The 15896-nt window shown below is 40.4% G+C and overlaps 2 protein-coding genes across 6 annotated transcripts; one reads left to right on the top strand and one right to left on the bottom strand.

Moving 5' to 3' along the window:
- Positions 1-390: 390 nt before the first annotated feature.
- KLHL11 (kelch like family member 11) lies at positions 391-8751 on the top strand. Of its 2 annotated transcripts, XM_051994480.1 has the most exons (3): positions 391-1242; positions 3027-3539; positions 6776-8751. In XM_051994480.1, the coding sequence occupies exons 1-3, from the start codon at positions 545-547 to the stop codon at positions 6780-6782; spliced, it is 1218 nt and encodes a 405-aa protein (XP_051850440.1). In that variant the 5' UTR covers positions 391-544; the 3' UTR covers positions 6783-8751. The 2 variants fall into 2 exon arrangements, with proteins under 2 accessions (XP_051850440.1, XP_051850439.1); XM_051994479.1 differs by having other exon boundaries at positions 402-1242; positions 3027-8751.
- Positions 8752-8910: 159 nt separating this feature from the next.
- Positions 8911-15895, bottom strand: KLHL10 (kelch like family member 10). Of its 4 annotated transcripts, none has more exons than XM_051994482.1 (6): positions 15366-15499; positions 14153-14479; positions 12270-12759; positions 10785-11402; positions 9583-9732; positions 8911-9322 (listed from the first exon to the last, which is right to left on the bottom strand). In XM_051994482.1, the coding sequence occupies exons 2-6, from the start codon at positions 14344-14346 to the stop codon at positions 8948-8950; spliced, it is 1827 nt and encodes a 608-aa protein (XP_051850442.1). In that variant the 5' UTR covers positions 14347-14479; positions 15366-15499; the 3' UTR covers positions 8911-8947. The 4 variants fall into 4 exon arrangements, 3 of the variants coding, with proteins under 3 accessions (XP_051850442.1, XP_051850441.1, XP_051850443.1); XM_051994481.1 differs by having other exon boundaries at positions 15232-15499; XR_007953277.1 differs by lacking the exon at positions 8911-9322 and adding an exon at positions 10505-10582 and having other exon boundaries at positions 9635-9732; positions 15232-15500.
- Between the last annotated feature and the right edge of the window lies 1 nt (position 15896).

Here is a 15896-nt window from a genome sequence, read left to right on the forward strand (position 1 = left end):
GTCAAGTTACTTCATTCAGCCTCAGTTTTCTCCTCAAAATAGGGGTAATAGATCATAGAGGATCAAATGGTCCTCTTTAAAGAGCTTTAAGCTATTATAGGTATATTGATAGATGCAGGTAGGTCAGAGTCAGAAGAAACAAACCACGCCCACCCACCCCCACTTTGGGCTAGGAGGGAGCAAGAATAAGACTGATGGAATTATCAAGGCGCATGCGCAAGACCCTCGCAACTCGCCCCACTCCATCTAACAGTCTCAATTTTTAGGTAGGGCGTGAACCAGCCTCTGCAACCTCGGCTTCTTTCTTACTGGAAGCCATCTCAATCCGTTATCCTTGCCCATGCGCACTCTATTTTCCCCGCCCAGGCTTCAGAATTTCTCCTTTTCGCCAGCGAAAAGAGCGCAAAGCACATGCGCGAGCCCTCCCCAGCACCCCGCCTAACTGTATAACAGTCTCTACCGAGGTAAGGGCGCGAGCTCGCCAAACTCTCGAGCCTAGGCTTCTTTCTTACTCGTGGCTAGGCTTAATCCTCTATCCTTGCACATGCGCAATCTGCTTTCTCGGCCCAGACTTCCGAACTCTTCTTCTCCTTCTTCGGAGTCTAGTGCGCATTCGCAGGGCTCCCGGCTGAGTTCTCCCAGCTGCCTTCGCGCGTTGCGCAGGAACCGCACTAGAAGCGAACGGCGGACCGGCTGCAACATGGCTGCGTCTGCTGCCGCTTCCCTTCAAGTGGTGGAGATGGAAGGGGTGGAACCAGCCGCCTCTGGGCCTGTGGGGCTGGGAGTGGAAGGTATGGGCATTAGTGGTAGCGTGGCTGCGGAGGCCGGGCTCGGGGCCGGGCTCGGGGCTGGGCTCGCCTCCATGGCGGAGGTGGTCGGCGGGGAGCCAGGCCCGGAGTCGGAGGACTTCGAGTGCAGCACGCACTGCTCGGAGCTGTCGTGGCGGCAGAACGAGCAGCGGCGCCAGGGCCTCTTCTGCGACATCACGCTGTGCTTCGGCGGCGCCGGCGGCCGCGAGTTCCGCGCCCACCGCTCCGTGCTGGCCGCCGCCACCGAGTACTTCACGCCTCTGCTCTCAGGCCAGTTCTCCGAGTCCCGCTCTGGCCGCGTTGAGATGCGTAAGTGGAGCTCGGAGCCAGGGCCCGAGCCTGACACGGTGGAGGCCGTCATCGAGTACATGTACACGGGTCGCATTCGCGTCAGCACCGGCAGCGTCCACGAGGTCTTAGAGCTGGCCGACAGGTGAGAGGCAGAGGCCGAGGGACCGAGGGGAGGGAGGAAGAAAAGGGGCCAGGAGAAGCTAGAAGGGCACAGGCTGGAAGAGAGGAAGGGGCAAGGATACCGGAGCAGCAGAGAAAGACTGAGGCAGAAGGAGAGAAGGGAATAAGAGACCTGGCAGGGAGAAAGAGAAAAGGGTAAGGGGGAAACCTGGGAGGGTGGGCATTGAAAGAAGGGGAAGCCCTGAGAAAGGGATAGAGAAGGAGCTCGAGGGTGGGGTGGGAGAAGAAGCCTTAGCTATGGAACTATTGGGAAAGAAAGTGCTTCCGTTGTATCTATCTGACTGTTCTCTGCAATTTACAGTCTTTGACCTGCTTAGCCCCAGAGTACTGAGAGCTTTAGTGACTTTATTTTTCGTCTTATAGCCAGTCTGTGTCCAAGAACCCAGATTTCTCTGGTCCCAAAGCACGCTCTTGCTATTTAGTGAACCAAACTGACCCGTAGGCATGTGGAATACAAAGATGAAAAAGCCCCTATTCTCAAGCTCATTCTACTAGATTAACCTTTAGAAGGAGGTTTTGTTCAAATATACCTGGATCGTTTCTTCCATCAGACTTTCCTTACCCTCACAATGTTTTTCTCTCTTGAAAATTTTCATTTTCTTCAAAGGGTTAGCTCTGATTTTTTTCTTCCCCAAAGCCTCTTCTGAGTTGCGTGAGTAAATGATTTTTAACCATTTTTAAGATCAGCTGATTAGAAAAATTTGGCAACCTGTGAAAGATTATGGCTTCCTCAGAATGTTTTTAAATAATTAAAGTGCTGAAATTCAGTTTAAAGCTTAGTAATGAAGTTGTAATATTTTTCCCTGACCAAATTCATCAACTTTTTAAAAATTTCTCATGGGCTCTAGGATAAAAATTCTTATCTTAGATAAACATTGAATCTTTTCCTTTGCATTTGTGGATATAACTTATATTTATATAGTACTTTATGATACGCCAAGACTTCCATCACTTTTGCCATTTGATCCTCAGAACAGGTTTATGAATTAGATACTATAAAACACCTGTATATTTTTATTTGGTGGGGGACAACTGGGATTCCCTTTTTACGGTGGCACTGCAATGGCTACTAATGGACTAATGTCATCACTGATAGGCATGAAATTATTCCATTTTTCCATTATATACTAGTTTCTCCCTCTGTAAGTAGCCTGGTAGCCTTTTTTCTTAGCACTACTTTTTGATGCCATACTTGCTGCCCTAATGCAGTTCAGAACTCTTAAATTCAAGGGATCTACTGGCCCTTAGCAGGAGGGAATAATATGCTCCATTACACTTAGTTCCATTTTATAATATAATAAATGTGTTGTTCAGGAGCTAAATGATGTATATATTAAATGGCAAATACAGGAACCAGCATTTACCAAGGAACCATTTCTCCATTGTCATATATCCCACACACAAAGCACTTTGTCTGCCCCTTTCCTGTGTACTTATTATAGTCTAACTTGTATCATTATTGTGTATATACCTATTAGATTTCAAGTTCCTAGAGAAGAGGGTTTATATCTTTCATCTTTGTATCCCTCAGGTTCTAAACAGTGTTTGGAAGGTACTTAATGTTTTGAATTGCAGTATTTTCACTAATCCCAGACCATGCTTTTTTCCTGTTATATTATGATCTTTTCATGACTCCAAAATTGAATTAACTTTGGGCCAAATTAGCTTGAAATAGACAAAAAAATTAATGTTGTACAGATGCAAATATTAACTTGAATCATTCCTTTTGTCTGTCTTTGACTTTAGGTTCTTACTGATTCGTTTAAAAGAATTTTGTGGAGAATTTCTCAAGAAAAAACTGAATCTGTCAAATTGTGTGGCTATCCATAGTTTAGCCCATATGTACACCCTGAGTCAACTTGCTCTGAAAGCTGCAGATATGATAAGAAGGAATTTCTATAAAGTGATTCAGGATGAAGAATTCTACACTTTACCTTTTCATCTCATTCGAGACTGGCTTTCAGACTTGGAAATTACAGTTGATTCAGAAGAGATTCTCTTTGAAACTGTTTTGAAGTGGGTTCAAAGAAATGCTGAAGAGAGGGAGCGATATTTTGAAGAACTTTTTAAACTGCTTAGATTATCACAGATGAAACCTACTTATCTTACAAGACATGTAAAATCAGAAAGGCTGGTATCCATTAGTGAAGCTTGTGTCAAGTTAGTCTCTGAAGCTGTGGAAAGCCATGCTCTAAGAGCAGAGAATTTGCAGTCTGGTAATCTGCAGCATTCAGTGTCCCCTGTTGGATTACTGCCAAGGTATGGGCAGAATATGGATGTGATTATGGTGATTGGTGGTGTGTCAGAAGGAGGGGACTATTTAAGTGAGTGTGTGGGATATTTTATTGATGAAGACAGGTGGGTAAACTTGCCACATATTCATAATCACTTGGATGGACATGCTGTTGCAGTGACAGAATCATACATATATGTTGCTGGGTCAATGGAACCTGGATTTGCCAAAACAGTGGAAAGATATAATCCAAATAGAAATATGTGGGAACAAGTTTGTAATTTAATGACAAGAAAACATTCTTTTGGCCTCACAGAAGTAAAGGGAAAACTGTATAGTATTGGAGGACATGGCAACTTTAGTCCTGGTTTTAAAGATGTAACTGTATATAATCCTGAGCAAGATAAATGGCACAACTTGGAGTCAGCACCAAAGATTCTTCGTGATGTCAAAGCAGTCACTATAGAAGAAAGATTTGTGTATATTGCTGCCCGTACTCCTGTGGACAGTGACAGTGAAGACGGATTAAGGGCCATTATTACCCGCTATGACACAGAGACTCGGCAGTGGCAAGATGTGGATTCCTTGCCACTTATTGACAATTACTGCTTTTTCCAAATGTCTGTGGCCAGTACAAACTTTTACCACACAGCCTCATGCTGTCCAAAGAGTTATCCTCTAGATAATGAAGAGGCAAAGAGAAAAATCTCTGGCCGAGTATCTGATGAGATTCTTGAAAGCTTGCCTCCAGAAGTCCTTAGCATAGAAGGAGCAGCAATTTGCTATTACAAAGATGATGTTTTCATCATTGGGGGCTGGAAAAATAGTGATGATATTGATAAGCAATATCGAAAAGAAGCCTATCGTTATTGTGCCGAGAGAAAGCGGTGGATGCTCCTTCCTCCCATGCCACAACCGCGTTGCAGGGCAACTGCTTGCCATGTGAGAATCCCCTACAGGTGCCTGCATGGTAGCCAGAGATATCCTATGCCCCAGAATTTAATGTGGCAGAAGGACAGAATACGACAGATGCAAGAAATACATCGACATGCACTAAGTTTGCGGAGGATGCCACGCTCTCAGATTGAATGCTAGATCTTGGTTCCTGTACACAGTAACACCCATCTCAATGAAGCTAAACACATACAGTCTTAACATATTACTTGAAAAAAAGTAGTATGTTGGCAACTCAGATTTGTATCTGAATTGGTAGATTGTTTTATCCCGTATAAATGAATTGTACTTATAAATACCGAAGAATGGGAAACTCAAAGACAATAGAGGGGTAATGTGAGCATTTTGGATAGTTTGTTTTCCTTCTCCTTGAAATCATATAGAAACCAGGTCAAATAAGATCCTTAGGAGATATTTTACTGTGTGAGGAAAATCAAATGTCATCATTTGACTGTTTTCTACATCCCAAGTTCCTTTGTCTTAAGAACTTACAGTTGAACGTGCTTTTAAGCACCAGTTTTATTTGCACTTTTCTTATGTTACTTTTAATCTTTTCCTGAATGATTAAATTTGAAGGGAAGATTGGTGTCTATGCACTTAGTTCTCTTATGGAGGAGGCACGTGCAATAGTTGGGCAGATTGAAATTTTAAAGGGAAAGCACAATTTTTCAGTGAGATGACTTCAGGATGTTTCTATGGCAGATACTTTATATGTATTTATCAACACTACCATGTTTATTTATAATAGGGGTTATTAGTAGAAAATTCACACATATATAAAATACATTTTTTTGAACTTTTAAAATTTGTTTGGTAACTATCATAGACTTAAATTCACTCTAATTTGGTGAAAGCAATTGGCAAAAGTCAGTTATTCTGTTTTCTTAGCTATGTACATACAGAGAATGTTCTATACATGGAGTAGATTTCTTTGGAAAGAATACAAGTTGATATAAACTGAAAAAATATTTCATGACACTCAAAATCAAAGGCATTTGAAAAGTTGAACTTACATTTTCAGAGGTTACAAGCCGTACTTTAGAGCAAATTCGATAATGTAAATATGCCTGTGACAATCAATACATAATGCCTTCAATTCTGATTCTCTGTTGTGCAAATTATATTGTTTTTTCCTCCCCAAATCATTCCTAAGAGGTATATACTGTATTTTTTTTCTTTAAATGGGAAGTAAAATTTTAAACTAATTAAAGGCCTTAACCTGTTCCCAACTTTTCTAATCTTCATTTAACCTGTTGCCACAGACTGAGAGGATATGTTATCTGAGCCTAAAATACCAAATTTGAGTACATAATTTTTGACTTTTTGAAATTGTCACTATAGCTCATTTAAAAATTTTATATTCTTTATTACTTTCTTTACTTTTCCTGTCTTTAAAAAATTTTTTTATTCACTATCTTATTCTCTAAAATAAAACTCCCTTTATGCAGAATAGTACTCAGGTTGGTCTCTTACTGATTAATAGAACAGGTTAGTTTCCATTGTGGTATCAGGCTAGTGGTTAAGTCAGTGATCCAGTGCACTCTTTCTTCTCAGAGAATGTCATTTTTGGGTCTGGAAGACTGCAGTTTCGTAGTCTACATTTCAGATCAGCAGTGATCCATGAAGTCAAAAGCTGCCAAAAAGACGGTTGTTAGCCAATAACACCTTATACAAGTTTACCATCAATTGCAGTGTTTTTCCAGTACACCATATGGTTCAGTAAAACCAGTTATCTTTACTTAGGTATGTGAATATTTAAACGTCGAAAGAAAAGAGTTCAGCTAGAAATGTGGGGTATCCAATTTTAAATTTCAAGGCAATTTCCAGATTAGGGTGATTTGGGTGATTGAAATCAAATCTGATTTAAGTTAAACATAAATATAATTTTTACATAATGATTTTGGGGAAGATTGTAGACTTGTAAAGAGTAGCATGCATTCTGATAAACTACAATTAAATTCGTTTGGCTTGATCTGTGGAAGGTGTCTGCTGTTAAAAAACAGTGTTGCATTACGTTAAGTCTCTAACTCTTGTTGAATAGACAAGACCTAGCTTATTACTAAGTTCTCTTTACTTGATTTTTAAAAATTCAAATTATTTTTTCTTCTGCTAACTTCTTTAGAAAGAAATAGGCCTTTTACTTGTAATATTGGAGTGACCAATTTATCTCAAGCCTTGCAAAAAAAATCATAGGATTACTTGTAAGGAAGAATGTCATCCACATTTAAATAATGTTTTAAAAATTAGGCTTCTAGTTCTTGTAACAAAAATTTTTCATTTGAATTAAAACTGTCATTTTCCAATTTAGCAGGTAGGCAGCCTAGGCCCCGGCTAAAAGGAAGGGTAAGTCCTTCATTTGCATGGTGTGTGCAGGTTTTCCTGACTCTTTGCATTTAGCTTCTAATATTCAGATTTAAAATCACATTTGTTATTTTTTACATTAGTTTGTGTTGCTGAATATTGTGACTAACCAGTTAAGAGAGAAAGCAGATTCCCTTATATCTGTTCAAGGCTGACATTCAGAAATCTTAGACTAAAAGAAACTTAACAAATTCATTTTGAAATGCAGTAGACAAGATGATCAAGAACTGATATGATAGTGGGTAAAAAGAATGTTCTTATTAACTATATATTTTTACTGAAATGTAATAGATTTCATGTTTGTTGATTAGTGTAAATGAAGCCAAGTATTTTGGCTAATTATGCCAAAAGTTAATGACTATCTTTTGTGAGGTCATTTATAATTGCATGTTCCTTCTAGGTTATGATTAAAAAGCAAAGTTAACAAATTTGTAGTAATTTGTCTTGTGAATGTCAGCCATGAGCTTAGTGTGTGACACATTCTCACTTGCAGTTATTCATTGTGCATGGTGAGTGTTATGCATTTCAACAAAATAATCAACTTATGCTGATTTTTTTTTTATTTCTGCCAAATGAAATCTTTTGCTCAATACTTTTAAAGCTTTATTGATTTGGAGGGGTTTTTTTGTTGATCAGCTAGGTTTGTATGGTATTTGTTGGACAAAAAAAATCCTCAGCTTGACTAGATAGGGTAGAAGTTTGGGATTAGAAAAATAAAATTGATATTGAAGGGTTTTAAACCTATTCTGTTTATGAAACAGTAGTTTCCAGGGCACTTTTTCCTCCATGTATGTCTTGACTAACATATAACTGTATCTAGAACACTCCAAATATTGTTTCGGTTCTCTAATAGTAATGCCATATAATAAGTTTTGTTAGGCATAGTGGTCAGCTTGTGAACTTCATAGATGCTTTTGTCTAAATAGGCTTAACTAAAGGGACTTAAATTTTCTTTGTGCTGTCCCTAAATTTAGCTCAATAAATGTGAGGTTAGTCACATTTGTAAGAGAAAAAGCTGCTTGTAAACTATATCACCAAAATGTGCTTCATGTGTATTTTAAAGTGTAAGAGATTGTGAAGCAAGGTGTGATCTCTGCCTATTCTAGACTAAATGGTGCTTGTGGGGTGCTATAGTTTTTGCTTTTTTTTTTTTTTTTTTTTATTCTTAGATATTTGAGAGTCTGTTTACACTTTTTGTTAACACATCAAGCTTTTTGACTCTGTTAAACTCTTGTGAACACACTCCTATTTTGGTGCTTTGTAGGTATGTAAAAAACATTTTTTTGTCAGTTACCAATGATTATTTCTAGAAATTTGTCTTTACCACTATGTAATGCTTACTGCAGACCATGGGTCTGGACACAGAACTGTTCTATAGTAAGTAATATAATACAGCTAAACCACTTTAGAATACTATAGTGATTATTACTTTGCTGTGGAAGATTCAGTTTGATATCCACGATTATTGCACTTTGTTGAGAATGCCTTTGTAGTACCTAAGTTTTGAAGTTAACTTTTTTTTTTTTTTTGCTATAGTGAATTCATCTAATATAAATAGCTTAAGTGAAAGTATGAATACCACAGTAGTCTTATACAGAACTTAATCCTATTTTGTTACATATTTAAAAAGTATACCTTGTTCGATGTTTAAATAGTCTCATACTGATCTGTGTACCTAGGGCTTGTTGACATTTATGAATAGATAAGGTTAATTTCTTGGACTTTACAGTATTGATGTCTCCTATTCTACTGCAGAGATCTTTTTTTTTTTTTAATGACCTTTCCCTTTTAGTTAGAATTACATAGTGTTTAGGGCTATATGAGACTGAATATTGTAAAATAATATCTGTTATTCTATGTTAAGCTATCCCACTAATTGTTTCAATGTTGTAACTGTTTTAATTAAATAAACTTATTTCTTTAGGTCTGTTTCATACTGCGTTTTCTGGTGTAAATTGCTAAATATAATTGCCCTTTCCCCTCCCATCCCCTTCATCCCTACCCCTGGCTCCCTCAAGTGGAACATTTTCCAATACTCTTCCAAGTTTAAGCACTGCATTTATTTAAAAAAAGAATTAATACTTATTGCTTAGACTTTTTATTAGCTAAATGAAGAGGCTCATACAGGTAGGGTACTTGTCGAAGCAGAATACTTTACTTCATCTCGCAGTGCTAATCCTGTGAAGTTGTCCCGTCTAGCTGCATATTCCCCGACATTGGCTAGCCCTGGTACCACACAGCAGCTCAGAGCACTGCGGTATATACTCATGTCATGAGCATCATACCATTCATCAGTCTTTTCATCATAGCACTCAACATTAAATGTAGTGGTGAAGCCATTGAAACCCCCCACCACAAATAAGAGGTCATCCACCACTTCGATGCCAAAATTGCTACGAGGATTAAACATGGTGGGGATTGTGCGCCATGTGTTGGCCACAGGGCTGTAGGCTTCTGCACTCCTAAGTCGATTAGCTCCATCAAAGCCGCCTACCTGTAGACAAGCAAGGAAATAATGGTTGGTAACCATTGCTTCTGTTTTTTAAAAGAGCTGGAAAAGAGTGGCTTATTTCACGTAGACTTAGCCACTCCTGTCCTATTGATTATTCCTCTGCCTCCATTACCTTCTAGTAGAATATTTCCCTTCTATTAAGAACCAGCTTGCGAGGCTAGGTCATTTTACTGATAGAAAATGTGGGGCTAGATTTTAAACTTAACATGGTTGTTGATAGACTAACCAAGCTGTCTTCTTACCGCATATACGTGTTCTCCATAAGCTATTACTCCTATTCCGCTCCTTCTGCTTCTCATGGGTGCTATGACAGTCCACTGATTACTCTCAGTATTGTATACTTCTGCTGTAAACAGGCATTCATTTCCGTTAAATCCACCACATATGTAGACCTATTTAAACAGAATTACCTGTAGTGACGATTACAGTCATTTGGAGTAAAGAATACTCTACCATGAAGACAATGCTGTACATCTTAAAATCCTGGGCTTCAACATCAGCTCACCCATGTCCTTACTTGTGGGGCAAGAATTCACTTAAGTAATCCCACTGAGAGCAAATAGTCTGCGCTTAAATATTCCCCGAGTACACGATTTCTCATGGTGTAGCTTATTCTAGAGTCTTTCAATTCCAATGGGAAGTTAAGGCATAAATTAATTTTTATTACCCATTCTATTTGTCTTGTTTTTCATCCAACTTGGGTTCCTGCATAGTTAATTTCTTCTTTTTCCTTTTCCACACTGAGCTTTTCTCCACAGGCACTTTAAACCCATTTCACTGGGATAATGCCAAAGTTTCAGTGCCAAGGTTTGCGTTGTTAGTTTTGTTTTTGAACTATTTAAATAACTTTATTGAGGCTTGTTATATGTCAGTACTCAATTAAAGTGCTGAGAGGAATATACAAAATCTCTAAAATATAAAATAAAAATGGGTCAGAAATGTTTTCATATTGAGGAACAAAATATTAAGTGCTATTCCAGTTAGTTTTTGGGAAAAGGCATAAGCTTTCTATAGCCAGCTGATTTACTTCTATTTACTGAAAGTTATTGTATTTTACTCCATTAATATTTTTTAACATTACTAATCCACTCTTTTTCAGGGGCTGAGCATCTAGACTGTGTATGAATTACCTAGCCCCTGTTTTTTATTCATCCCACTTCTCACCTTTTTACAATTTCACTGACCCTTGACACCATTGCCAGACTGCAGAAAGCTTCTATATTGCTTTGTGTGCAGTCAGTACTGAAAAATTTAATAAAAAAAGATAATTGTTAATTAAACCATTAGAGCATGTTTTAGCCATATTTTCTGTTCCCCATCAGGATAAAGGGAGTTTGGGCAGTAAAGTTTGGGCTAGAAAGGCCAGTTTTAATATCAAGGTTTTGTCTTTGTTGCCAAGCCTGTGGGATAGCAGGAAAAGATTGCATACACCCCGGTTCTTTACCTTTCCATACAGGGTTGTGGCACTTGCATCACTTCTCTGTTCGTGCATGGGGGCGATGAGGGTCCATTGATTAGTCTCTGGCTCATACCGTTCAGCCGTGTTGAGACGCACATAGCCATCAAATCCCCCCATGGCATAAATGAAGTTGCTGAGGACAGTCACACTGACATAGCAACGTCTTGAGTGCATTGGGGCAACTTGGTGCCAAGTTTTCTTGACTGGGTCAAATCGCTTGACACTGTTGAAATAGTCCACGCTGTCGAACCCGCCAATGATATAAACATAGCCTTTCAAGTATGCTGCCCCATGGTAGGCACGAGGGCTCTCCTCCTCACAAGTGACGTTCACCCACCTGTCTGCCCGGGCATCATATGCTTCAATGGCATTGGTGGGGCTCCCACCGCTCCAGCCACCAATTGCAAACAAGATGGCATAGGGCAGACGGGGCCGGGTGAGGGGGTTGGTGAAGTCAGAGTTGGAGGGTCCATTCATGTTTAGGTCATACATGGCCTTTAGGGCATTAATAATGACCGGCTTGCACTCTTCACTGTCTTTCACATAGTCATTCATTTTAACATTGTTCATGAAATACTCGGCATGCATCAGGGCCAGGCGAACCTAAAAAAAAATAAATAAGAAAATTTAGGTGAGGCAAAAATACTCGAAAAAGCTACCTCCCTAACTATAATGTCTAAAAATGCCTTATATTGAATCACTAAGGGTTTTGTTTTTTAACCTGCTGAGTCATGAATTATTTTGTAATTGGGCATAAATTTGCATGCCAAGATAGAACTGGGTGCCCCAAGAATTTTCCTGCCCTTAAGCAAGATTATAGAACCATCCCAGAAAATTAGTGATTTGCTCTTTTAAAATTTTCTATAGTAATAGCTCAGTATATAGCACTTTTAGGATTTATAGAGCACTTTCCCTGTGACAACCCTGTGAAGTAGAAAATGCAAGTATTATTTTACAGATAAACTGAAGCTCAAGGAATTTTAATTATTTGACCATAGCAAGGGTCAGAATCAGCACTCAAACCCAGGTTTATCTTGACTCCCATGTCCAGTGTTTTTCCCACTATGTCATAGCTTAGAGTATCAATTTAACCTGTAAATATATGACCTGATGTGCACAGTACTTTGACTCAAGAACTTGCACTTATTTTAATGGGTCTTCAGTGTTGACCTCACATCCTCTTTTTCCAGCAGAGGTTTCTAGGATTATGAAGTTTATATATCAATGTGTGTCTGGAGTGAAAAATAGAGTAGAGAGCAGTCAAATAATGACCATCCCAAGGGGAAAATTAAATCTCTCGTAAACAACAGAACAAGTAGCAATGGGCGAATTATCACATACAGATCATGCAACATTTATACTGCTGGCATTCAACTATTTTGTATATCTGGATAGATCTTGGGGAAACTCCTGGAATAAAGGAACTAAGAGAGTAGCTAAGAAAATCTAAAAGTAATAATTAAACTTGACCTTGGGTAGCAAAACTGAAATATGTTGCTTCCTATTTTGGGGGTCATGGGAAATCCACTTTAAAATTGCTTCAAAGACAGCATCTTCCTGCTTGACGTTGAGCTCGTCTTTCTCAATGATGTCCTTAAGCTCAGTGACTGAGAGCTCTAAAAACTCTGCGGAGACCTTGACCATCTCCTCAAAGTTGTGAAGAATGAACATGTATGCCTTTTGCCTTAACTCTGGGCAGTAGTAGTAGTCTGTGAATTTGCAGATGCCGATACAGTTATCCAAACACAACTCTGATTTGAGGAACTCACAGCAACCCCGGACAATGCCCATGATGTTGAACTGATCCGCTGCAGCTAGCAGCTTCTCTACATTGTCTGGGGTGATGGGGACAGTCCGGGTGTAGGCATATTCAATAATTAACTTCATCATATCAGGAGAAATACCAGGAATGTTGTACACTTTCTTTTCTGTGTTGTTCCAGCCACTTGTAAACAAAGCTCTGGAAAAAACAAAAAAACCAACAGTAGCCACAGAAAATGGTATCTCTCTCCAGCCTCTCCATGTCTTCCTCTTTTCTCCAATGAGGGGAAAGTTTGGGACACTACTTAAACAATGAGATGGGAAGCTTGCTATAAATAGATCAAACTTATCATGGCATGGGGGTAAAAGGGAGGACATAGAGGAAGAGGGAAGGTGCTTTAAAAATAGAGCAGAAGGGTATAAATATCTTCCTTTGGATTTCTTTCAAAGCACTTTCAATACTGTCCTAACATAGATTTTATCGTCATTTCAGTGTTGGAGAAACAAACTAGAGGGGTTAAGTAGTTTACTATAGTTAGAAAGGTGCACCTCTCTGACTTAGAACTAGAATCCAGGTCTTTTGCCTCCTAACTTAACTCGTGCATTTATTAAGTGCCTGCCCTGTGCAAGGCATCATACTAAAGCACTGGGATTATTAAGACAAAAATGAAGCAATCTCTGCCCTCCAAAAGTTTGCAGTGGGCATACAACATGTATGCTGAATGGAAAATATAAGATAATTTGAGGAGAGAGGGAAAACTAATAATGGCCATAGCCCACTGGATTCCACCTATTAAATGAAAATTAAACATCAGAGGAAGACAATTTTTTAAATAAGCCAATACAACTAAAACTTCAAAAAGGGTAAGGGAGGGAAAGCCCATTGTTTCTTTTCCTTTCCTTTTAGAGGGAAAGTGGATTTAAGAGATCAAGGTCTCTTATTATAATGAAGACCGAAATAATATAGAGGAAGCATTTAACAGTTTTCCATATGGCCTGATTGCATTAGTGTTCTGTCCCTAGTTTCTTTTGCCCTCCCTCTTTTCTTAAATAATCCAGAAACTTCTGCTGAGAATCTCCCTCTTCTTCTTCCCCTTTGAACCCAAATTCTTGATAACCTTCTCCATCATCCATCATATTACCCTCTTGATTCCCTGTGTGAGAAGGGGCAGGGAATTTTCTATTGGGGAGACTGAAGTAGTGGTTTTGACATCTTGGTTTAAGTAGGGAACCCAACATGTATGTATGATACCCCTGACCCCCAGGAATTGGTGAACTATAACCCTTTGGTTCACCAAGGGGTCAAGATGGGAAGACAAGAAAGTGGCTAGTGCAGGGGGAGATGGCCTGGGAAGAAAATTGAGGGATGAAGGAGTTGAAAGTCACAGTGTAGTTTAGGGGTCACCCTCAAACCAGAATGAAGCTAGTTTGTCTCCCCTTGCTGCTAGATGCCTCTTCAGTGGACAAATAAGTCAAAGAGTGAGAGAGCCCAGATCAGGAGAGGAGTATGGGATAGAAACAACCCAGAATGCTTTGGTTGGTCCCCTTTTCCCTTTTTCACTCCAGCTCATTGGGGCTTCTATGTTTAATACCTAAAGTAGGAACTGCAGCTGCAGAGGATGTTCTTGTGGGCATTGAACTCAAAGCCATTGACCTTGATGACCACGTCACAGAGCTTGCCCTCTAGCCTAAGCTCGTTGAAGATCTCGCAGGTCATCGCGCTCATTTTCCTCTCCATGTGAGGCTGGTGGAACCGCGTGGAGGCCGCTGTGCTCTCCATCTCCATGGCACCCTGGGACCAGCAGAGGGGAACTGTTCTCCGAGGGTGTGTGGGGGGGGCCCCGATCGCCAGCCGCTCTCTCCTTTTCCCTACTACATCTTTCAAATGGGGCCCAACAGGGTTCCCAAGTTCCAGAATCCTGTGCCAGCAGTGAGATCACTGTTAGGATTGTGCCTTGGGGTTCTGGAACCCCTTATCCTTCCTTTTTACCTCCCCCCCTCACCACCACCTAACACAAGCTAAGAATCTTTTCTTCTCCCCAGCCTAGACATCTTTAAACCTGCAGCAGAACTATGCCAGCAGCAAACAGGTTTAATTATCAAAAAGAAAAAGTCTAGCCTGAAATATATTCCCTGTATTGCCCTTATTCCTTCCTGTATTTCCCACCTTAAGTTCAAGGCCTTCTGTCCCCATTGTCTGCCTCCAGCAGACGCTTAGCATAGTACCCAGTATCTGAACCCCAGACTACAGGGCTCTGTGGAAACCCAAGACAAAGGAAACAGAAAGTAGAGGCTAAACTGATTGAGTTTTTTTCAGGCCCACTCTCAAATTTCAGTCTTTTGGGCATGTATCATTTGGGATGGTGGCTCATCAGCCTCATTTTCCAGAGTTTGGAACCTGCAAGCTGGACCTCTATTCTTGCTCTTTTTCACCCCACACCATGGTGTGGTGCAAAGAGCCTCCAGGAGCTGGGTTCCAATTCCAGCTTTAGACCTTAGTCCCTGTGTGATTTTGGGCAAATATCTTCACCTCTCTGGGTCTCAGTTTCCTCATCTGTAAAAGGAAGGGATTGGACTAGGTGACCTCTAAAATTCCTTCTGGTTCTAAATTTATGATCTGGTCCACTATATTCTAACTTCTCCTGGCTAGAGGATGACACAGGTTTCGAACCTGGGTGACTGGAAGGATCGTGATGGCCTCGAGAGTAACAGGCAAGTTTGGAAGAGGGGTAGGTTTTGGGGAAAAAATAATATAATCTTCATCTGTGATGAAGAACACAAGCCTGCTCATCCTGTAAGACTCACTCTGTCCCACTCAAAAGGAAAGGGGGTGAGGGCCAAGCCTGCTTTCTGAGGGGTAGCTGCTTCAGCCACAAGATGATCTGAGTGACTGGGTGGATTCGCTGGGAAGGCTGCGGTGGGGATGGAAGTCTTAGTAGTGTGTGTGAGAGGGTGGGGCGGGAGGGGTGTCTGTTGGGTTATAAAGGTAGGTTGGTTTGTATTGGAAACAAGCCCTAGGATTGGCTATTGTGGGATGCAACCTATCTTCCTACCCTCCCATTGGCTGATCACACCCTTTGGGGTCCACCCCGCCCCTCCCTATGGATACCATTGGCTGAAGGACCAAGGAGTACGTGCAATAGAATTTCTTTCTGCTACCCTAGGTCTTGAGGTTCTTGCCCAAATCTACCCACCTCAAAACACTTCCCCCCACCCCTACCTCTCATTCCTAAACTCACCATAGTCGAACTTAAACCAGCTTTTTAAATCTGTTCCCCTGATCTGGCTCCACGTGGCTCCACTTCCATCCGATGCCCCTCAAAGAGGCATTTTTGA

This window comes from Antechinus flavipes, chromosome 4, assembly GCF_016432865.1.
Source record: "Antechinus flavipes isolate AdamAnt ecotype Samford, QLD, Australia chromosome 4, AdamAnt_v2, whole genome shotgun sequence".
In the NCBI taxonomy this organism is placed as follows: domain Eukaryota; kingdom Metazoa; phylum Chordata; class Mammalia; order Dasyuromorphia; family Dasyuridae; genus Antechinus; species Antechinus flavipes.

Excerpts from the sequence above, each read along its gene's own strand:
- KLHL11 (XM_051994479.1), top strand. The coding sequence starts at position 545 with ATGCGCAATCTGCTTTCTCGGCCCAGACTTCCGAACTCTTCTTCTCCT. Across the intron at positions 1,243-3,026 it reads GTCTTAGAGCTGGCCGACAG|GTTCTTACTGATTCGTTTAA; the intron begins GTGAGAGGCAGA and ends CTTTGACTTTAG.
- KLHL10 (XM_051994481.1), bottom strand. The coding sequence starts at position 15,323 with ATGAAGATTATATTATTTTTTCCCCAAAACCTACCCCTCTTCCAAACT. Across the intron at positions 12,760-14,152 it reads AGCTGCAGTTCCTACTTTAG|AGCTTTGTTTACAAGTGGCT; the intron begins GTATTAAACATA and ends TGTTTTTTCCAG. Across the intron at positions 9,323-9,582 it reads ATGGAGAACACGTATATGCG|GTAGGCGGCTTTGATGGAGC; the intron begins GTAAGAAGACAG and ends GCTTGTCTACAG.